The following is a 24,399-nucleotide window of genomic DNA, read 5'->3' as shown; positions in this document are numbered from 1 at the left end:
CACAGACAGACTTAAGACAGTGTAGGCCTTTTTTCCTGTAGAAGGAAATACCATTCCACAACTAACAGTTGCTACCATATTTCTATGAAGAGGCCAACAGCAACTTACAATCAGTAACAGATTCACAAGAGTTGATTCTGAGGAGTTAATGAGCTGAGATTTTAATCTGTGCCTCTTCTCTCAACATTTCCATACTAACTAGCACTAAGCATCCAACTCCACATTGATATATTCCTGAGACGCTCACCTCCCTGTGACTGCTGCACAGGCAAATTAGCACCACAGTATGGCTACCCTTTCACATATTAAACCTACACTTGAAATGCCTCAGTGCCCAAGAGTGCCCCCTTTCTGACCCAAATTCATAGATATTTACTTCAGATGAAAACTGTAAACTTCTGCAGCACTGAAAAAAAAGAGCCTGCCCAACATAACACAACTACATATACATCTTTTAGATTTTCTTTATTTATATTTTTTAATTCAAGAATTACACACTAGCCAACATTATTATATATTTACATGCTGAAACTGGCTGCAATAATTTTAAATTCAAGAAAATATCTCTTATGTGCTACTCATTTACAATCATCATTTTACTACCTCATATATCCCAGAGGTTAGCAGTCCTTTTGAGAAAGACATGAAGATCTGATGCAATGATATCCACTAGTATTTTGCATTTTCTAGCCATTGGAAAATGTGCATTATGTGCATATAAGAAAGGCTACAAGGTCATTAGTAAGGCTGATGATTACTACATTATGAAGTAAATAGTACTAAGTAGAAAAAAAAATCAAATTAAAAAAACTCAGAACTGTGCAAAGACAGTACTAACAGAACCATTTAAACACCCATGCAAAGAAAAAGGTGACAGAAGTCAAATCATAGGCAGCTTGTTAGAATTAATCACGTTTCAAATGTTCTTTTTGTCTTCAACTGAAAGCAACAGGACGGACCATGAACAATACAGTCTGGAGAATGTCTGTCAAATGACAGGAATAGTGGAAACATACAAAATGTTATCAAATTGGAATAGATGACCTCATGTCTGAAAAACATTAAAAAAATACAACCCTTAGTATGAAAGTAGAGGTGAGATCTTTAATCATTTAGGTTTCTTCTTCTTTTTTTTTTTTTTTGTCAAAGCACTTACAAAGAAAATAATTTTATACTTATGAAATGTTAGTGTTGCATATTCTTGTAGAGATGATCTATTTCGATTTTATAGTCATGGATATTGAAATTATTACTCTTTTTACAAAGTAGAACTGGGCAGTATTTTAGATCAACATTCCATCTGCTTCTTAAAAATTTAGACAAAGTTCCTAGTGCATTTTATTTAAGCTTTACCTTTGGTGTTAAGCAGTGACTTATTAGACTTCCCTTTTAAACAATTTCTGGAGTGAAGATTCTTTGGCTTTGGGGGACTATGCTATCTAAGGACAGTCTAACATCCTTTTTTTGTCTTTATTTTTTTTTTAAAGAAAAATATATGTCTACTTTTAGGTACCATAGGAGATACAGATTTCAGAAACAGACAGATGCAATATGCAGGCTTTCTGTAACGAAATCACCGACAGCTGAATTCTCACTTACTCTAGATTCCTTCACCTCTCCACTCACTGGAGCAACATAAAGGTGCCTGATTGTAAGTGAAAACCAGCCCTATTTGTTTTTGCTAATCTGAGTACTGAGTGCCAAGCTACTATCTTCTGTTGGCTGAACATTGTAACCATACAAAAGACTCGATTGTGCTAGCAGTAACGTTGCCGCGATGGCTATTTTACACCACAGTACCTTCTGGACTTTTTTGTATCTGGAATCCAAATCTGTTTATGCAAAAGGGTGTTTAAATTACTCTGCTAGAGCACTGCAGATATTGTACTTAGTAAAAAAAAGTCACTAAACAATTACTGTATCTATCGACTGCTCATTTACAGCTTATTTAATTATTTACATAATTTTAGGACACATTAACCTAAACCATAAGTAGAATTAGCTTTTTGCCTTACCATAAAGTACAAATTAGAAGTTAAAAATGTTTAAGAAATCTGATAATATTTACACACGTTCAGCTTAAGTCATGGTTGCTCACATTGGATGTTCTATGTACACATAGCAAAATGTTATGATCACTACTGATATAGTATTTGTACCCTGGCCATCCCACCCTCGATTATTTTCTAGAAATAATTAATAGTTTTGACCTTTTTTTTTGTTGTTGTTGTTTTCCTTCTTCTTGGTTCCCTAAGGATCTTGTGGGTTTTGAAAACTTACTAGTGGACAATGCTGTTATAAAAAGAGAGAGAGAAGAAATAGGCAAGCAATGTGAGGACTAGTCTAATTTCGGATGCTAGGAGGTACAGTACTATCATCATGTCAAATGGTGCAATGCTCCATAAGAATTCTAAGCATTGATCTGCTGATATAGAAATGCCCAGATACCCTGTATAGTAAGTTGTTTGTTTTTGTTTTTAAATACATTAACCTTTTGTTCTCAAAAATATATTCATACACTGGTTGATGGTAGAAACAAAACTATTATTAGCTTATTCCTTTAATATGCCAACATATGAATGTGTGTGCATATATATATATACTCGGTATGTGTATACATATACACACCTATGTCCATATAGACATTTAGGTACATGTCCATATGCACATATAGTTGGGTAATGTTCAACATCCATTCACTTATGTTTAGTACTGTGTTATAATAAAGAATTGGAACACAGTCTAATAATTATAGTGAAAATTAACTGAACTTTAATTTTAATGCATATTGGTCTGAAATAAATAGGACTTTCCCCCCAGGTGTAAGACCACCACTTGTTTTCTCTCTGCGTTGTGCTTTTGTGCCATACACATTTTATGTCCCTTTTGTTAGAACGTAAAAACTCTCTGAAGATCTCTGCGACATGCTGTTATCTAAGATTCTGTTTTCCTCCCCTGGGAATGAGAAAAGAAATGATCACAATGTCATTGCTTGAGTCTTTCTTCCCAGTCCTTAAACTGTGATAGGATAGAAACATAACATTCCTTATGCAAACACAGAAATATGTTGCATGAGTTTTCAGTTTGGAAAATGTGTATCATACTTACTAGCAGTCATGTACAGTATATATTTACAGATTGATCTCAAAGACTTCATTAAAACTGTGCCATGTTATAGTCATAATTTGCCCATGAATTTCACAAAGATGAAAAACACCTTAATTGCTGGCTATTATGTCTAATAGAACAATAGAATGTGCAACTATAATTACATTACAAGGTTTATCTAAATTATTAACTTTCATATTTTGCTTGTTGAAATGAACAACAATTACCACAATTAAAAATATCCAGAATATCCATTTTCAGTCAATTCCAAAATAAAAGCAATTTTATTTCAGTTTACCTGGAGGGTAGCATACATAGCAAACCCTATTTATCATGTTTGTTGATATAATTTTTCTTTCACTCAAGTATCTCAGAAGAGGAGTTAGGGCTCACCTTGGGCTTGAGTTATACTTTTCCCTTGACAGTGCCTCACCAGTCTTTCTCACCCCCACCTTTTTATATCACAGTGTTAAGCCTTAGTACAAAATGATAGAATCCTTTTCTTTCACTAATTTTATACATCACATTAATAGTCAGGACATAGTAAAAGCAAAAGTGCTCCTTCCCCCCAGATAATATATATCTTTCCTAGTGACACCTGAGCAGAAACCAAACATTTTCTTTCACTCTCTGCATAGTAACATCAGAGAGTATTATGGCTTGTACTGTAACTTCAGATAAATTAATGTGCAGTTCTAGGATTCAATCTCTGTGGTTTTCCTAATAGCTGATGTGGTAAACCAAAGCAGAGTCTCAACACATTCTCTCTAAGGTTTTACATTTGACAGGTATCAACCACAAACAGGCTGTGAACTCCCTGTAGTCACACTATGCTTCTGAGAAAGGAAAAAAAAAAGGAATTGGCAGCAATCTGTGAAATGAAAGAAAAGCTTGTACAGAAGGATACTGTAAGACTGCTTTTATTTATGATAATTAATACCACTTCAAAAGAACAGACTTTGAAGAGAATTACTGAATTTTGGTGTGGCTCCTTGTCTTAGAATTGGAGAAAAAAAATCCAACATGATTCATACCTATCAGGTGAAATTCCAGATGCATCTACATAGATCATTGCATTATGCAGGAAATGTAGTCAGAAATTAAGGATGTGAACAAAAAGCAACATTTTGACTTAGAAAGGTAATCGTGTGATGAAAGCCTGGCTCTACATATTGCAGACTCTGAACCTGGAGGCAGTATGAGAGCATACACACAACTCCCTTGAAAACAACAGCTGGTGTGTATGCCTGGCAAATCCCATTTCAGGCTCAAACTATTCTCTCCCATTTGAAGCAGGAATAAGGATACGATACGCTCCAAACAAAGTCAGAAAATTGGCCTGCTGGTTCCCAGCGCTGTTTTCTTCCTATCACTGTCATTCACTGTCAAATGGGGGGAAAAAATCCACAGAACTTATAAGAAAATTACTCTTTTAAAACAAGAACAAAATAATCAGAGAAAACATTTTATGAAAAATATTCTTCAGAACTGTCTTAAAGTATTGTCAAAGGAATGGGGAAACAGTATCTGCCTGAAGAAACTCCTTGACTGTTTGGAAGATACTTGGATTCTAGTTTCTTTCAGAAATTTGTACACAGATGAGAGGTAGTGTAGATACAACAGATGTGGCTTTTGCTTCATGAAATATTTAGTGTCAAACAATACTGGGGATCTAATTTAGTAAAAGCCATCAGGAATTTATACTTTATTATATACAGTTCTTGTGAAGTTCTTTTCAATCAAAAAAACAGTTTCCACAATGGACAAAATGGAAAGTTCTGCTTTGCCTATAAAATTCTGGGTTTTGTCTATTCTATTTTGCCTATAAAGTTCTCTGCAATGACAAAAAAAAATCTCACCAAAACTCATAAACAACACTCCCCATCCCCCCACTGCCATGTTGATTTAGAAGTTTCCCAAAGCAAAACTGAAATTTGGTAGTTTTTCAGTGGAAGTTACCCTAAAGAAGGAAACACACAAGAATGTAACTAAACTCCTAGTGATAGCTACCAATTTTTTTTTCCCTTTAAAAAAGTGCATTAGGAAAAAAAAATAAAGATGAACAGGCCTTGCCTAACCCAGACTGAGAAAATACCCTGTAAGGATTTTTTGTACTGAAATACATAAGCTTGAATCTTTCCTGCTGAAAGAGATATGATACCTTTAATCAAGCTGGATATAAGGTGTTAAACATAATAACAGTAGCAAGCATAATTGGAAAGATTGCAAACGTGGAAGAAATCACAGAACTCCACATGAGTATTTCAGACTTGGGTACATACTATAACTGACAACATTCATTTTCACAGTATATAGATATATGTGTATACATATATATATATACACACACTTTTACATATATGTAGCCTTCCCTATCCTTGGCTCTTGTGTTTTACAATCGCTCTCTAAGCTTTCTCCACCCTGGAAATGCAGGGCACCACTGGTTTACTTCAGCCACCTAGAGAATGTCTATTTGGCCAGCCAGCATCCTTTGGCACTTTGGACAGATGACTTCTTTCCCCCCCCCCCCCAAACCAGCAGCACCTCTACCCATTCAGAGTCAATGCATTTTTATACCATTGCTACATTCCTCTATGGATCACAACTAGTGTCATTGTGACTGTCAGCATATGTTCTCTCAAAATCCAAACAAAACTAGTGCTTTTTGCTTCAGCTTCTGTGCAAACACCCAACCCTAATATTAGCAGTCAAAGGTTTAGATCTTTCAATACAAAACAGGAAATACCTGAAAATGGTTGGGAAACCTCTGACCATCATCATCTCAGAAAGATGATAGGCACTACTTGTTTTCAAGTTTACATGTTTAAAAGGTAAAGTGTATGTGTTTCAAAAGCATGATAATAACTCCGTACACTCCCTTAAGTGTAGATGCATGTCTCAGGTGAGCAGTTTCTCTGGGAACGGTATGGACTGATGTTGAAACTAGAACTTGTTTCTCAAATGCCACTCTGTAATTTGTATCACTAAACTCAAATGGTCACTAAAAAATTAAGAAAAAAGAAACAAAGTGTGAGGGACAATGAGATAGGAGTGATTGTCAAAGTCTAATTTGCCTTCACACTCAAAATGCACTTGTATTCTGGTAAGGGGATAGGTCCATACTGCGACTTAACATATTCATGATTTAGCAGATACAACCAAAACGTTATAAAAACAGACCATAGAAGTGGGCCAGCAACTAAGGTGTTTTAGAATAACTTTTTGTCCTGAATAGAATTTTTCTAAGTCCCACTTTTGGCTGTACAACCGATTTGAAGAGAAATCCAGTTCTTTCTTCCTGTGTGGCTTTGCTTCTTAGTTCACATAGTAAAGCCAATAGACAATATTGAAGAAGGAAAAAACAACAGGGAAGAATATGCGAGACCATCGATCTATGGCATTTACATCAGTCAAGTCAGGAATGGTGATTTTCAGCTGAGATGCACGTCTCCGTAGCCTACTTTTCTTCTGTGCCACATGTCGCTCCAGGGCATTGCGGCCAAAGCTGTGTCTAGGTAAGCCAGCTTTCCGGTACTGGATGCTTGAAGTGTCATACGCCAGCATAGTGCTTCTAGGGTCCCCAAGCCCCATCACAGCCTCAGAGGCAGCCATCTCATTTTTAATTTCAAGTGTGCTCAACAAAATATTTTCATGTGGATCCATCTGTAAAAAATAAGAAAGCAGATTTAACAGGAGAAAAAAGAAGCGGAACCAATGGCAAGCTGAAGCCATGCTGACAAGTGGCAGATCTAACATTACTAATTCATTGGACGTCAGCCTGTCTGAAAGACTTCAAGCATAGCCATGACTGTATTTATTGCCATTTCTCCGTGAACTCAGGGAACAAAAGGCCTGTATAGTATGATGGGAAGAACGGTATTTCCCTAGACCCCATGTTCTGTGGGCAGAAGCAGTAGCTGGAAATGCAGTACATGGTCAGCTCGTGAAAGTGGGATTCTGCTACTGGGTAGGATATCTGTGGCAAACATTGAACTTTTGGTGGGGTTTGGAGGGAAACCAAATAGAAAAGATTCTGCTTTGGTTTAGTTTTTATTCTTTCAAATGGAAGCTTCTGCTCTGACAAAGGTCTTTCTGCCTCCATATAATGAGGCCCAGAGCACTTCACAAGAGAATGCAAATTTTCATTTTTATCCCTGTATTCCAGCCAGGATTTTTGGTTACTTGGAAAAAGGCACTGACGTAGTCTAACATGTGGAAACTCCATTCTGCAGTATTAATGAGCTTCATAAATACAGTGCATGCTGTGTAGACCTGAGTGCAGAAATAGCAGAGATCTGCCATTTCAAGCAAGGAAAAACATATACAGAGTGTAATCACAACAACTGAACAGCTGTTTCAATGGGTACTTTTAGAGACTTCATTTATTTATTTTAAAGGCAATTCAGTGAAAAATATTTTAATGCAATGTTGCAAAGAAACTCCTTGGACAATCAAGAGGGTCTCAAAAATGAGGAACTAAATTCTACTTGTAAGTAATCTGGAATAAATTTGAAGTATAGTAGCACAACTTCTAGATAATCTTCAAAATAATCTACTTAGAGAAAAAAAATAGAAGGCTATTTAGGAAGTTCTAATTTTCCTCAGCTTTCCCTCTAAGCATATAATTGGAACAGTGTAAAGAGTATAATAAAATAAAAAATATTTTACAAGCAGTAATAGGTAATGAGCAGCTAATTAAGTTCAGCAACTTAGCAATGGTAGTGCAGATATACTTTAGGCCAATTAAGGCACGAAACTGTCCCAGAGCTCCTTTAAGAATAATTCAGCCACATTATTCATTTATCGTGTACATGATATGAGCTATAATTATTACTGAAAGTGCACAAATGATGACTTTTGTGCATTTCTAAACAATAATATAGCATTAGTCTATTTTAACACTGAGAAGCCAGCAGTCAGCAGCAGCTACGTGGCTGCACTACCCAATGTAACACTGTATTTGCCTGCCATAATCTGTGAAGATTAGTTTCAAAATACCCTGTGTAATTATCTCTTGTGGCATCCTGAGAGAACTGGGTTAAAAACAGTTGCTTTTCAGTAGTATCCGCTCACAGTAACACAAAATGGGAAGTTGGACACTCACAAAAGCACTTTAGACCTATTGAAAAACTGCCATTTGAGTGATTACATCTGTTCAAGTGAAGCATAAAAACTGGCATTGCTGAGATGCCAGATTTCCCTCTTTTTTTCTCCCTTTTTTTCTCCAGTCTATGTGAGTTTGCACCCCTCTAGTTGCATTAAATTTTAGTTTTAGTTTAAATGTAATGACTCCATGAGAAGCAGCCAAATTTGACTATTTTTGCTTGCCCTCCATCAAAGCCATATGAAATCTTTGAATTTTCTAGCATGTGAGGGAAATCAATCTTTTCTGAGAAGCACTGAAAAAAATGTGAAAGCTGAGCTGGAGTCCAAGAAAAATTCCTTTTAAAAGCATGATATCTAGCATAGCGAGGAAAGAAACATTGTGTCCTAGCCAGGAGGGCCATGAAATCAGTTCTCATCCCCATTTGACAAAACTAAAGGAGAAACAGAGCATTCTGCTGTTGTAACACAAACAAAGCCAAACATATGCAAAAGCTTTCAAATAGATGTGTGAAACTTCTCAAAATAACTTTCAAACATATTCTTATAATGAATGCAGTGATTTAGAAAAGTCTTATGTGATTTTTTGGGTTAGACAACAATGGTGTCATCTTTTTTATTTCAGCAGCCTGGAAATACAGGCAATTGGCATTCACTGATCCCAAGAATGTCTAAAAACATATAGGACAAGAGGGGTGCAAAGCCATTTGCAAACTGCATTCTCTATAGTTGCACATAGCCTTAAGAAAAGAGCAGAAATTTTAGTTCCCATGACATCAGAGGAAGTTTGAAGCAACATCCACTAATGCAGTGTTTTTAGCCTCAACATTGTGCATTCTAAGATACTATCTTTGGAAAAGATTTTAGTGCCAACAAATTTGTTCACATCTTAAATCTTCTTAGGATGATTTTACTACAGATGTGTTATCCTTTTGATCTGCAGTAGTTTTAGACATTTGAGTGCTCTGTACACACCTGTATACTTTCAATGCAACACCAGTGCAAGAAAAGTTACTGTAGTCTACTAGAATTAGACACAGACATGTTTTACTGACATCACTCCTTCAGTTAACTTCTTGCTTTGATTCTTTTATCACTTTTGCTTGCATTTCAGTAAATTTCTTAACACAGCAAACTGCTGCATTTATCTGGTTAATCTTGGCAGTAGGTAGCCATATTAGTGATGCTGGGCAGAAAAGAAAACATTTAGCAGTATTCTAAATTATCTTCTAGGGCAAAGTGTCCTCTTCTGCACACATCAGACTGATGTGAGAGTTGGAGCATGGCACTTTGCAGTATTCCAAGAATTTTTCAGAAGTAGTAATGCAAGATACAATAAAAGTTAGTGATGGGCGAACCTTTGAGTGTTACAATAGCCAGGCAAGCAAAGTAACTTTCAGGTGCTTCTTAAGCATTAACTTCAATCTCCTGCACCTGGAACAGTGGACTAGGCATAACAAGAACTACATTTTTCATGGTATTTTGAATTCCCAATCTGAGGAATTCCCAAAGTTCCAATTTATAAGAACAAAAGAATGTAAAAATCAAAGAGACAAACACCCGGAAAAAAACCCAACAAAACAGAAAGAAATTAACCTAACTTCTCGACCTTTGATAAAACATTCCTTGTCAGATTAGAGAGAGCTGGGAGTGTCATTTCCACTAAACAGGTTCGCCCAACTCTAAATAAAACATGCCTTTTGTAAGTAAAGCCTGAGGCAGAATGTTAATGAATTACATCTCTTGTACACAGCACCGCCCAATCAAAAGGATCCCAAAGCGCTTTACAAGCATTAGTAAGAAGAACTACTTCACATCCCAGTGAAGCACAATCACCTCGGAGGCGAAATGTGGTGACTGACAGTGCAGAACAATACACTATATTTTAGTCAAGGAAATGGAGAATGGCCAATTGAAACTATGGGGTGAGTGAGTGGTGGTGGGGAATGTTAGGTAAGCAAAACAGTTACATAAATTGATATTTGGCCAGATGCTTGGGATTGAGATGATCACGCTATAAAAAAGTGCCATGGGATCTTTAGTGACCATAAGTGGTCAGGAACTGAATTCTAAGTCTCTGAGGATAAAAACATTAGAAAACAATGAAAGATACCTTTGTTGAATACATTTCTGGACAATGATATGTGCCAATTATTCTTCTGTCCTGTAAGTTAATAAAATCAAGACCAGTTTCCTTAGAGATAAGGCAGCTATTATCTTTCATTTAAAATTAAAGCACTCTAGGGTAATAATAGGACAACTAATGAAAAGGTATAGGGACCTCTAAGCCAACAATTAGCAGAATATTCTGGCTTCAGAGGTCCTATTTCTGCCTTGCTCTGCTCTTCAAGGTAACATAAGGTTGTGATGTAAATGTATTTTTTCCAGCTGGTCACTTGACCAAGGAAGATATGATGATATGAAAACAATTGTTAAAATTATTTTGGGGGAAAAGTGTAAAAGTGGATTCAAAAGGAGGTGGAAGAAGGTTAAAAAGATCTCTTAGTGCTGAAGGATTGTTCAACCATAGAACTGGACTCCTTATGGTGAACAGGGGAGTTCAAACTTAATGGGGAAATTCCCAGGGACAAGAAAGGAAGGGAGGATGAAGATGAAGAAAAAGCAGCAGGAAGTACCATGGAAATAAAAGGTGACAGCAGAACTGGAAAAGAAATGACCAGAGCTCAGTAAACATGCAAAAAGGTGTTTTTTAAAAGAAATTAGTCTTAAAGGTGGATGACAAAATACATGATGCAAATGATATTCACATGTAGGTCCAGGTCAACTGGAAGAAAAGTTGACCCTGGAGCCTTGAAAGAGGTCATGACAGTTTTAGTGCTCTCAAACAAAGGGAATAGAGAGGAAAATGTAGAAATGTTACCATTATATATTCTTCTGCTACCTACAAACTCCAAAATGATGGCTTTCTTACAGAATTCCTCTTACAGTGATACATTAGCAAGTGTGAAATACAAGGAAATTACAACTCACACACACACATTAGGAATCTTCCAAGGATGACCAGATCTCTGAAACTACTAACAAGGAATAAAACAGCATCTTGGTGATTATGCTCTATTGCTTTGTCAAAGGAGGAAAATTCATACTGATTAACTGAAAAAATGTAATATTGACACTTTTCCTTTCTCCTAGACTATTCATTTTCACTTATAAACTTCATTTAGAGGCATGTACTGATGGTTCATTTTAGGGAGAATGGCACAGAAGCCCTAGATAGAACAAACAGAAAGTCTGGAATTTCTGATGGAAAAATCTGGTGAAACAAAGGTTTTAAATTCAAAAGAAATATCCTTTTGTTACATAGGCATTAGACAAAAGCAAAATCTGACTAACTAAACTATGAAGGGACAACAAAGCACCAAATCTATTATAAAGATTAACACCTGAGATTAGGTTTCAGCATTTATAGGTCCTGTGAACTAACATTCTTTTCAACTGAAGACAGACATAAAGATCCAATTCACTATGAAGACCAACATAGGATGCCTAGACATAGTAGATAAACTGTTAGAGCTAAAAATCCTTAGTACTATCTACAACATAGCTTCCCATTTCTTAGAAGCTGACCTGTGTCTGGAAAAGCTTTAATATCCCATTCCTGACTAGTCCCAGTTAGATTTGCAATATAAAATGGAAGTACAAAGTGCACTTTACACACAATAGGGATCTGCCACCTCATCAGCAAGGCTTGAGTTATTGATTGGGAACCACCTATCTCTGAAGATTGCACTGACTACACAAGCTAATGTCTAGAAGGTACACAGTCATTTACAAGCTGCTGCTATGGTTGCTCTGGAAGAAAAAATGAATTAATGATTTTAAAATGGCACTTGCCCAAAGCCATACAGACATTTTTGCCTTGATAAGCAAGTCTGCTGTGGTAAAGCCCCATGAACTCATAAAGCCTAAATGCATAATATGTGAAAATATCCATACATGAAACAGGGCCCTTAGGAACGTAACAAAAACTGCATTTCCATGCACAAAATTGTACAAACCTGAATTTATTGGCAGCATTGCAGTAACTGAGACCATGTTAGCATGTGTTGGCTCAGACTGCATTACACACCTAAGGTGCAGGTGAGGCTGCAAAGCAGACAGTTACAGGACAGTAAAATTAGGCTGAGTTATAATTTCAGGTTACTTTGATTAGTTTCAAGTCAGACAACTCAAAGAAACACAGCAAATTAAACCAGATTTTTCTTTAGGTTCTTGAGCTTTCCAAAGGCTGAAAATGCATGCAAAATAACCACGAGATCAGTAAGAATTAAGAAAGCGACAGTGAGAGAACTTGGGAGGTCTGAACACGGAGCTTTAACACTGCTCTCCTGTCTTAGCTTGAGCTGGAAGAGCTCTGGGCAGAAGGAATTTACCCTGAAGGACTAAATAAACACCCTTGTAGAGAACTGGCTGTTAAATGGAAATACTGTTTAGACAAGTGAACAAATACAAAAGGCACCAAGGTAGAAGCACATATATACATTCAAAACCAAGCCTCAACCAGCCAAGCCTCTCTCTCCACCACACCAGGCCTCAGTAGGTCTCAGTGCCCCCTCGGAGCTGGCCTCAGTTGCGCAGCTGGAGAACAGCTTGCCAAGAAGGACCACAGAAGGCTGCACTCCCCCACAAACCAGAAACAGCAACAGCAACTGCCTGCTTGGAGGAGAGGGGAGGGAAAGGGTGAGACTGGACAGTCTGCCCTTTATATAAGCAGATGCAGGAATAGAGAACACAATAGCAGTGCAATATCCTGTGCCCCTTCCTGAAGGCTTTCTAGGCTCTGGAAGATTTGTATCTCTACAGTAGGACAATCAGCCCTAAACATATGACATTTAGGTACATACAATTTGATTTCAAGGCATCCGTTTTTACCCTCTGATATATGTGATTTCTTGATCATTACCTTTAATAACCTGTACTGTAGGACTGGAGAAGTGGTTGAAAAGATGCTTCCTTTCAGCATCACTTCTCCCTACCTAAGACACTGCAGAACAAATGCCCACATAGAACAAGAGACTAAAATATCTTTATCTTAATGACACTTGAATAAAAATCACAAAATACAAACTTGTTCAAACTGCTGGATGAAATCCAATGTTCTAAACCAACAGCCTACACGTGAAATGGGTAAAATCAGGACAACTGTTTCAAATACAGTACAGAATAAGAGAGCAGGGAAATGGTGTACTGGTGCTCTATTCTCAGCCTGAACCTTACACCAACATCTTCTAAAATGCCACAAAAAACACCCCTGGGTGTTTTGGAGTAAAGGGAGCAAATCACCTTTGTCAAATAAGGAAGCAGAATAAAGAGAACACTGATTCCTCAGAAAAAAAACCCACATCTTCCTTCTTTGCACTTTGGGCTGAGATAATTCAGTCCAATGCAATCTCTAGTAAAGTGGAAAGAATACATTACATAAGTAAGGCCTCAAAGTTGTACATGTAATTTTCATTCTAGTGCAGTGACTACACATAAAAAGTAGACAGATATTTGAGTCAGGAAATAGACTTCTCACTTCACTTAAGCAGACATATTAATTTAATGGGATTTAACTAAATATTAAGGTTAGTCATGTTTTAAAACGATTTCCTCCGAATTAGACTTTTGCTTTCAATCCAAACCCATGATTAATGTACACTAGGAGGGGGCCTGGTTTCAGCTGGGACAGTTAATTTTCTTCCTAGTAGACAGTGCAGCACTTTGTCCTGTATTTAGTGGGAGAATAATGTTGCTAACACACTGATGTTTTAGTTGTTGCCAAGGAGTATTTACACTAAATCAAGGATTTTTCAGCTTCCTATGCTCTGTCAGAGAAAAAGGTAGAAGGGCAAAAGCAGTTGGGAGGTGACACAACCAGGAAAGCTGACCTAAAGGGATATTCCATACCACAGAACATCATACCCAGTATATGAATGGGAGGCAGTTGGCAGAGAGGGCTGGGTCACCCCTTTGGCACTGGCTGGCCAATGGTAAACTTCGCAGAATCATAGAATGGCTTTGGCTGGAAGTGACCTTAAAGAGGTAAAGCATCATAATTAATAGCTATGAACAGACTGAAGATGGGCAAAAACTATAGGAGGGATTGAAAATACTTATCCTTCTCTTACTGGTTTGGAATACTGTAATTCTGATCATGAAAGCACTTCTGATATGACTTTTGGATCATCTGAAATTGACTTCCCCTAAATTAGATACAACAATGCATTGCTATCATCTCAGATACCATAAATAAAGCAAAAGGATTGTTAAACTGTCACCTACATTGCAGTATTTTTACCACTAGTGTCATCCTAGAGTGCACAATGCAGTGATCTCAAGATTCATGAGCACAACTAGGTTAGATGCCCTAGTATATAACATTTAGAGTTACCACTTTTTGGATAGAAGTTGACTGATTCATGGTTGCTCAATTAAACTCTGGCAAACTCTTTAGAGCTGGGCTGCTCTGGCAAATCAATTCAGCAAACTCCTCAGAAAGACCCAGCTTCTAGACTGCAACTGCATACATTTCTTCTGCTCCACTGTACATTTTTTCTACTTTTTGTGCCTTATTTCCCCAAAAATTAAAATAATGATATTAATTGCAATAATGCAACCGAAAATGTTACTTCATTCAAGGACTTGGGTGGATGGCAGGTTTGTGGATGCACTGCAAAAGCGAAATGGGTAACATGTTCTAAACGAATGGACTGCACACACAGCCTCCTAACAATAATTAAACATGGCATTCAAAGAAGCACGGCTGCAGAAAGAAAACCTCACGCAGTTGACTTGACCTTTATTCAGATGTCATGTGGAATACCAGCACAGACCGTGGAAGTAAATCACCTTCTGACTGCTGCTGCAAAGTGCTGCAGGCTAAAACTGGAACTTCCTCAAATTTCGCTCCTATCAAACCTCTGGTTTCAACATAACACGAAGAGGATGGCTGAGCACTCCGTGCATTGCTGACTGTTGTTTCATACACAAGTAGTTTTTGATAATGCACGAATGTAAAGGAGGAAGGCTGAGTTTTTCTATCCCATGTCCTTTAACAAACTTCTGTGTAAGCAATACCTTCTGACACCAGATTAAGGATCAGTCCTTGTGCGATTTCACCTGCACTGCAAATGAAAACTCTCCTTGGAGGGGAAAGGAAGAGGATGAATGTTTTCTCTGAAATCTGGACAACACCAGCATTGGCTGCAGCAACACAGAGCAGTAAGGCTGTGAGATTTTAGTCTGAAATTTTAAGAACTTCATGTAGTGTTTTAATATCTTGTTCAGTTTATCAAGTCTCTGCTTACAGACATTTTAAAATGCCTTTTTTTTCCCCAAAAGCTTTCCCATCTTGTTGCAAATATGCTTTACATATTTAGTTATGATTTATACTAGAAATACCTTTACTACATAGCATGTAAGTTTCAGTTATACATAACAAACACAACTACTTTTAGTTACCTTTGCAATAATTCTTCCTCACTAGAGGTTCACTGCATTATCTCTCCAGGTAGAAATGAACAAATACTGCAGTGAACTAAAAAGGCTGGAGGCGAGGCAAGAGTAAATCAGAGGGCAACAAAGTTACCACGTTAAGTGCAGCTGAGAGTAGTTTAATCTTTCATTTGTTCTTTCTTTGCCATCTCATCTCCTTTACCAACTGTGAGCTAATTTGGATATAACAACAGCGGGTCAGAAGGTCAATGAATTGCAATGATACTGTAGTTGTTTAAACCTTTTTAGCTTACTAAGCACTACATTCTTCAAGAGAACATTTCTATTGTGATTCAAATCTATTAATATACTATTTAGTTTCATCATCATGTTAAAGTTCTGTGTTCTCTACTTAGTACCCAAACTTCTGATACAACCCCACCATTAACCTGACAGTTTCACTTGCTTGTGACTTGGCACTGTAACATTCAGGTGTGCTGACTGAATATCTTACGTAATACGGACTACCGAGTAAAGAATTACTCATTGTTTTAAAAACACACTTGATATATTTTAAAGTCTTTGTGCTCAGAAAAAAACACCTCCTTATCTAAATATGCAAAGTTTAGCAATGTCAGTCCACATTTATTAAAAAAAGTTAAAATAATAATAAAAGATCTGTATAAATTTTCAGGAAGCTTTGCATAATATGATGGCATTTTCTCTTTCTTTTCAAAGGGAAATTGCTTTACTAATGTTCACAATAACATCAGCATGATTGCAAGACTAGAGGTAGTTTTATTTATGTAACTTATGATGTCCTGTACTTCAGGTGTAGAGCCTTTACACTTAACAGCATCTCTGTGCTTTAAAGCTAGGTCAGAAATGTTTAGGCTTCAGTTATTACTGCTCTAAACCCACAGTCAGTGCTTGTTTATATTATGTAAAACATAATGGGCAAATCAAATTGCTTTGAAAGAAGATAACCAACATTTTTTCAAATGAAATGGTAATCTGCAATAATTGACTGTTTTAAAGGTAATGATCTAACTATAAAGAAAAAAAACAACCACAAAACCAAACCAGACATAATTTAAATGCTACCTGAGTGACATGCTTGTATTAGATAGGACTAGAAATGGAAGGTAAGATGCATCAAATCATTATATGGCAATGCCTCTGTAAGTTCTGCTGTCTGTGTTGAAGAAATACAAACCCCATATCCTGTTTCTAGCTAATATCCTGCTAAGGAATTCAGTGTTGTCTAAAACTAACAACGAGCTCCATCAAGAGATGGATCTGTAGCCCTTCTTTTAGTAAGAGATGCAGGAACGGATAGCAATACTGACAGCGAGTATCGTCTTTGCTGCCTGACTCACTTCCAGTCTCTGTTGCTTTGGAAGAGGATGGCATACAGCTGCTTTACCATTATAATCACCCCTTGTCAAATGTACAGATGGCAAGATGCAACAAGCACTTCTTAGAGAGGAAGAAGAATCAGCCTTTCATTCAGCCCAGTACATTTACCATGGTCTTTACAGTGACAGTTCTGGTTTTCATTGAATTACCACATAGCTGTAACAACATATTTCTATCTATCCAGAATAATAAATACACATATATTGTTGATATTGAAAAGCATTTTTGCCTTACTTACAACTCTAGAGAAGTCAATTTATTTATGTAGTAGTCTGGAATAAATGAGTTAAGACAAGCAGCTGTGGACAAGCCAGTAACAGAATCCAAAACACATAGCAGCAGCATAAGCAGCAGATTGACTGGGAATTTACTGACACAAGAAAATATACTGAAAATACAGAGCTTAGGAGGTGATCAGACTGCAAATCCTCAACAACACAAAGACTAGAAGATACATCAAAGACATCACAGCGATCAGCATCAGCAAGCTCATCTAAGCCACAGTTCCCAGATGGAAACATCAAAGGTAAAAGTTTTGGATCCAAAAATGTAAGAGAAAAAAAGTTAATCAAAAATATCTTGGTTACTGGATTTTAGAAGAAAATTAGTGGGGATAAATCAGTATTGATAGAGCACAAAGAAGTTCTTTATTTGAACTGTGAAAACAAAACCTAAATATATTAAAATGGATGGAGGTCTACACCAGAAATTATTCACACAGCTGTACCAGGCTAAGATCCTGGTTGGGCTAATCATCTCCTTGAAATCAAAACTAAGCTTTATAAAGGAGAAAACTTTGAAGCTTGTTTCCCTCTCCACCTCACCCCTACCCCCCTTCTATCCCAAAAGGAAATAGTAACAAAAATTACAATTAAAAGGAAAAAAGCTTCACTGGAGGCTTCTAGAACAAATCCTTCCAGGTAATTTTTATGTAATTACAGAATTAACAGATACAAGTTATGGATCTCTGTAAAGCCTTTGACATACTATCTTAAAACTGAAGAGATGGTATGTCCCAGATATGTACCACTTCCCACAGGAAGACAGTCAGTTGAATGATAGTGTGAAGGCAGAAGTTGGGCCTATTTTTCAACATATCTGATAATTAACTGGAATCAACAGACAGTATATTAGATTAGTCCCCTGACCCTACAAAGCATCAAAAGGATGCTGATGACCATTGACATTCCTATTAGGTTTTCAAGTAGAGGTAGACTACTCCCAATTTACCTCTCCTTATATATACACACTGCAATAGCATACCATTCAGAACAGATGACATTAAAGAATTTGAAACTATAAGGATAACAAAGGCATTTGAAGAAATAATGTAAGATGAATCTTAAAGGTCTTTTTCAACCTAAATGATCCTCTGATTCTGTAAGGTGAGGCCTAAAAAAAGAAGCAAGGAAATGATGTGAATGCTATCTCCCATAAACAAATGATGTCTCAATTAGGAAGAAAGTCAGTGATTTACCTCTAAGCAATATGACTGTTTACAGAAAGAACAATTAGCCTTACCATCAGCAAAAGATGATGAGATAGACTAATGAAACAACCTGCTGAAAGCAAGTTAAGAAACTTCAAGATGAGAACAATCTTAACACAGCCATTTTAACCTGAAGTCACTGCAAAGAAAATTAAGCACATCTAACATAATTTAACAAGTTTGTGATAACGTAGCTGCTGCCAATTTGTCTGAATATTGCATCCTTTAAATTCCTCCATTATTTTATTACACAGATTTCAGACTTCAGGAAGTAAAGATCCCTTCTCTTGCTTTCCCTTACCACAAAGACAGCCAGCAGTCATTGAAAATGAGAGACTGTAAGAAGTTACAATCTTCTGTGATGTTTCAGACTAGATAAAGTGAAGAAATTTTGTATGATGAGAACAATGAAACACTGGTCCAGGTTTCCCAGAGAGATGGTAAATGCTCCATCCCTAAAAACTTTCAAGGTCAGGCTCTGAGTAACCTGATCTAGCTGAAGATGTTCCTGTTTACTGCTAGTTGGACTTGATGACCTTTAAATGTTCCTTCTAACTCAAACTATTCTATGATTCTGAATAAACCAAACCCAGCATCTTGGGCATATGACATGAATTCAACATGAAATGTAAAGAAAGATTTGGCCACAGTTTTTTTCTGGAATAGCCCTGAGGAATCTGCAGCCAGGCTGATGGTGTTCACTCCAATGGAAGAACAAGGACATTCTCCTGTCCAAGGATTCAGCAGCAGATACCACAGTCATGGAAGAACAACTTCTGTTGTGCTTCTGTAGAGATTTATAGGTTCTCTTGCATCTTCTGAATAACACTGAACAAAAACAGAGACTCTCCATGCCTGTGGCTGCACTGAGATCACAGAACACAACAGCATAAGCAGGGTATATGTTAACATCTAGTTTGATTTTGTAAGTAATAATGAATGGAGAGATTAATCAGTACTTCTCTCACCAACCACCTTTTGTTCTTTAGGAAGTTGTCAGAGGCTGTTATCAAAAAATGGTGTTGGAATCTGACTAAATCTCGTGTAGGTTTGATGGTCTATAATGTATGAACAAAGATGCTGTGCTACAAGCAGTATTTCCAATAACTATTTATCTGCCTTTTTCAACAGTATCTATGCTGAACGCAGTAGTGGTTGTACAGAAGTTTTCATCTTCATGTTTTGAGGTTTATTACTCAAGGCTTTAATCTTTCCTCACATAGTATCTGATTTGTAATATTCCATGTAGTGATGCAAAAGGCATCTATTCAGTAACATATCGAAAGAACACATGCAATTCATAAAATCAGTCCTTCAGTGTTGGATTCTGATGGAGTGTTCATTTGGTCACACTTCTGAAATACTTGGATTTTAATGGAAACCTGCATCTGAATCAAATTAGGCAATTCAGGCCCATTTCTGATTCTCTTACATGAGAATAATTATATAATGTTTGGCCCCCTTTCATAGATAAAATATTCAGGTCCATTAAATATGAATCTGTTTTCTTGCTGCTGGTCAAACAGCAAGAACAGCTGTCAGCTCCTTTCCTCCTCCCCAGAGCAGTCTGTGTGCAGTAGGACAACACTCTCTGATCACTGCTCTTTTCTGATCCTCTCCCATACAAATCACTTTCTATTGCTTAAGGGATTGCAAACCTGATTATCAGATCAGAGCATATCTGGATACCAGAGCAGTACTGTCACAGACTGGGACCATGCTGGCCTGGTATATTAAGTAAAATGATCAGTAGAGAAAAAAAATGTATAAATAATGTGAAGTTATTGCAAGTGCATTGTGATAATCCTGTAGGATTATTATTTCCTGGTGAATTAATTGGAATTTATTTATTCTGCTTACCAGATTGGACTAGTATACTCATTAGTGCTTTCAGATTCTAGTTCATGATTAGCAATGTGTCACTATAGCTTGTTCTGTTACATGGCTGAAAGATTTTTCATGTGAACAAGCACTTAGAAAATATCACAAGTGAAGTATTACACAAAAATACACCTTGGCTTGTGGAGACAACAACAGCTATGGACCTTAAACTTCAACTGCTGTTAGAGGAAAAGATTTCAGGGAGGTGCAGATCTAGTCTTATAAAATGGTTAATAGCTTTGATTGTTTAGGGCAAAACTGATTTCTAACAAATAAACTTGAAAATTAAATAAAAGCTTGCAGCTTTTTAAAACATTGCTGAAAGATAAAAGTCACCAAGAGAAAGAGAAAGGTTTCACAGTGTCTGCACGAACATTACACTGGTAGCACACTATCAGAATTAGTATCATCATTATGCATTTACCTTCATTCAATAAGCATGTTTCTCTCAAATTAAATAAAAGGACATTAACGAATGGGTGAGACCTGAGCCATGACAATATCATCCTCCACCTTCAAAGACTACAAACTTGCATTGTGCCATCAACACGCGGTGGATTATTGTTCCAGCAAAAAAACAGAGCAAAATGTTCTTCTATCTGCAGGCACACTATGGTAGTGTAGAAGTTCTGAACAAACATGAGAAATTCCACCACAAGAGCTGTATGGAACATATGTTTCACTTGGTATTTTCTGATTTACTTTTCCTTTTTTTTTCCCCCCCTTTTTTTTTTTGCTCTGATTGTGATTTTTTTTCCCCTTGAAGTATCCTGTTGAATTACAAACTCAAAAAACCTTACCATGCAAAACAAATAAAAGTCACTTATTTAATTTTATTTAACTTTCCAATTTTGCTTGTGTGTGGAAGTTTATACATTTCACACTGAGCACATTTTTAGTGTTTAGCCCAATTTGCCTCTGTGTGAAACTCATCCAAAAAGGCCAAAGCGAAAAATTACACCTGCTTTATGATAAGTGCTCTGTTTTCATTAAGTATAATGGATACTCCTTCCAAAAGTGTGTTATCTTGGCAAACATACTTTCTGCTTCAACTCTTCATCCCCAGGGGACCACTTTTAGATTCAAAATCAAGTGTGCAGAAAGTTGATGCCTTATTTCTGAACAGTTTCTCATTTAGTCAACAGTATCCTGGGCCATTATATGTTGAAAATATGCAAACTTTTCAAGCTTTAAACACTTCTGTAGCAAATATTTCTTATCCAGGTCATCTGAAAGAGTTATGAAAGTAGGTTAAATTTAGGTTTTATTTCCAATGTTTCATACAGCTCTTACTAGAATATGAGCTATAGCCATCATTTTGGATTTGTTCCTTTGGAAACAGATTAGACATATTTAACTCTATATCCTGACTGAGAAAGTATCTCACAGTAAAGCTTAACTGAATGCATGCTTTAGGAAAAACAACATTCAGTTTTCCAGCCTATGCATTCATTGCTGTGGTAGCTACGTACACTGCTCTGCAGAGCTAAGACAAGATCATAATAATCCCACTCCACTCATTTTCTACAAGAAATTACAGTTTAAAGCTCTATCTGGCAGAAGTGGAAGTCTGCTTTCCTGGGCCAATGCTAAAAATGTATCTCCATTTCAATTTACCTTATTGACATCCATTCGCAACTTCTCATTGTTGGCACTGGCAGCTTTTTCTGCTGCTTTCTTTTGACGCTGTGGTCCTCTGCCAAAGAAGATGTAGTTGACCAATGCATACTCCAACAGAGCCATGAAAACGAAGACAAAACATCCCATAAGGTACATGTCAATGGCCTTCACATAGGGAATTTTGGGAAGAGTCTCTCGAAGATGGGTGTTAATTGTTGTCATTGTGAGCACAGTTGTGATCCCTAGAAAAAAGAATCAGCAGGTGTACAGATAGAGTTAATTTAATTTTCTAGCATAGGAGGTTATAATATTCAACACTAGAACTGAAAAAAATCTATTTTTTTTCTTGGTGGAGAAGAACTCACCTGCCACCTCTGCCCATATGCCTGATTTTTGTCTTTTATTTTTTGTACAGCAAAGAAAATTACACCAGTAATAAACTGCATCCAATTAGATTCTGTAAGTATTGTTTTTAATCACCTAAACTGTAACCTTCTCTGATGAGCCTCAGTTACAAATTACCAGTCTAGAATCTCTGTTAATCTTGCTCTCCTCCAGCATTTTCAGGATGTCTGCACTCTTGACTTCTTCTAGATGATGCTACACAGAAAGGCCTCGGTAACACACAGACAGCACTCGAAAAAGCTCAAATACCAAATTCTCATTTGTATCTTTTATGGTGATTTGCTTATTCCAGCTATATGACAGCTGTACTGGCAAGGACTGGTCTGATTTATATAAATTTTAGCAATGGATACACTTACTTATTTTTGCAACATGCTTGAATCTTCTGACAAGGGGCACAGTATAAACAAACACGCATGGGATTAGTGATGAGATGCTAAGAGTACTCTAGAGGTTAATTAAGGAAATGGTTTGGGTTTTAAAATGTAAGGTACATGGTAAGGAAAAAAATCTTAAACATAAGAAGTTACCTATACAACCCTAGTAAAACTTTCTTTAATTCATACCTGAAAGGAAAAGCATTTTATAATCCATAACACAAAGAACGTGGTTTCTGGACTGCCATGAGCAAAGCAAAATAAATGTACACTCTTTGGAGTAAAAAACAAAGCAGTAAAGCAACAAGAGAACATGTTGAGACAGCTAGGGTAACTCTGGCTACTACAATGATACAGTTAGCTAATTCAGATATGAAATCACTTTATTTTTTTAATTTAAATTGTGATGATTTAACTGCTGATTTAAATAATATGAAGCTTAACAAGCCAGACATAAAAAGATCTAACAGATTTATTTTTGAAATCATGCACTATCCACTAAGCCAGAAGCAAGAAAAAGCATTCAGCTAATGCACACTGCATGAGATGTGTAAAAATGCCTACCTAAAGCAACTCTTGCAGCTGAAGCGTCATAATTAATCCAGAAGGAAACCCAGGACAGGATAGTGATCAGAATAGAAGGCATGTAGGTCTGCAGAATGAAGTAACCAATGTTTCTCTTAAGTTTAAAGCTGAGAGACAGCCTTGGGTAGGCACCTAAAAGAGAATATTTGGTATGGCCATAATTTACCTGTATAAAGCCTGAAAACATTTTTCTGTCATTTTGGTCTTATTGTTTCATGCAACACAGAACACACACAGAGCTGAAAGATCCAGGATTATCAGCTGCAGAATTTCTAGCAAGAACTGGGATTAAACAAATCTATATTCTAAAGGTAGAATGATGCTCTAGGTGCATATATGCTAGTAATCATCATATTCAACAACCAGCATCCAAAATACATTTCAGAGCATCCATGTATATAACTACTTCTTCCATGACAAGCTGCAGTATGCCTACTTCAGTGTTACACATTTTTGCAGCTTTCTCTCCAAGCAATGCAACTGACATCAGAAATACTTTGGTGTATGAAGCACTTATGCAAAGGGCTGCCTACATATCATTATTCAAGTTCTGTTTCTGCTTGGCTTTGAAGAGTTTGAGGGTACACAATCTTTCTATATTCCCTCCAAAGATCCTTTCTATTCATATCCATGTCACATAGAAATAACCAAACCCAACTCCTGTCACTCGTGAACAATATAGTATCACTGTAATGTTTTAGTCTAATACATCCATGGCTTTGCACAAGGAATACCTAGAAATAGCAAGACAAAGCTTTCTAAATTTCCTAGATGCTGGGTTGCTTCCTGTTGGCCTTAGAGCACTGAGGTGTTTAAGTAGCTTAATCAGTTTTTCTAGGAGCTTGACTGAGCCATGATAAGACAGACTACTATATCCTTCTCATATGTTAATGATCAACATCTTATCTATAATAAGAACTGCTCCTCTCAAACCTCACACTACTGCTCTAATTTATTCCTATTTCTAAAATGCTT

General features: G+C 36.8%; 1 protein-coding gene across 3 annotated transcripts in view; it reads right to left on the bottom strand.

Moving 5' to 3' along the window:
* Nucleotides 1–446: 446 nt before the first annotated feature.
* Nucleotides 447–24,399, bottom strand: part of GABRB2 (gamma-aminobutyric acid type A receptor subunit beta2) — a 143,708-nt gene continuing 119,755 nt past the window's right edge. Inside the window, exons 9-12 of one of the 3 annotated variants that reach the window (XM_064161748.1) lie at nucleotides 23,404–23,556; nucleotides 22,055–22,299; nucleotides 10,325–10,375; nucleotides 447–6,771 (exon numbers count right to left, since the gene is read on the bottom strand). In XM_064161748.1, coding sequence (XP_064017818.1) covers nucleotides 6,424–6,771; nucleotides 10,325–10,375; nucleotides 22,055–22,299; nucleotides 23,404–23,556 — 797 coding nt within the window. In that variant the 3' untranslated portion in view covers nucleotides 447–6,423. Of the gene's footprint in view, nucleotides 6,772–10,324; nucleotides 10,376–19,650; nucleotides 21,667–22,054; nucleotides 22,300–23,403; nucleotides 23,557–24,399 lie in introns of those variants that run through there. The other 2 variants (XM_064161749.1, XM_064161750.1) reach the window with 2 other exon arrangements.

This window comes from Pogoniulus pusillus, chromosome 22 (assembly GCF_015220805.1).
Source record: "Pogoniulus pusillus isolate bPogPus1 chromosome 22, bPogPus1.pri, whole genome shotgun sequence".
In the NCBI taxonomy this organism is placed as follows: Eukaryota; Metazoa; Chordata; class Aves; order Piciformes; family Lybiidae; genus Pogoniulus; species Pogoniulus pusillus.
The sequence above is the reverse complement of the archived record's forward strand: the minus strand, read 5'-3'. Positions and strand labels throughout refer to the sequence as shown.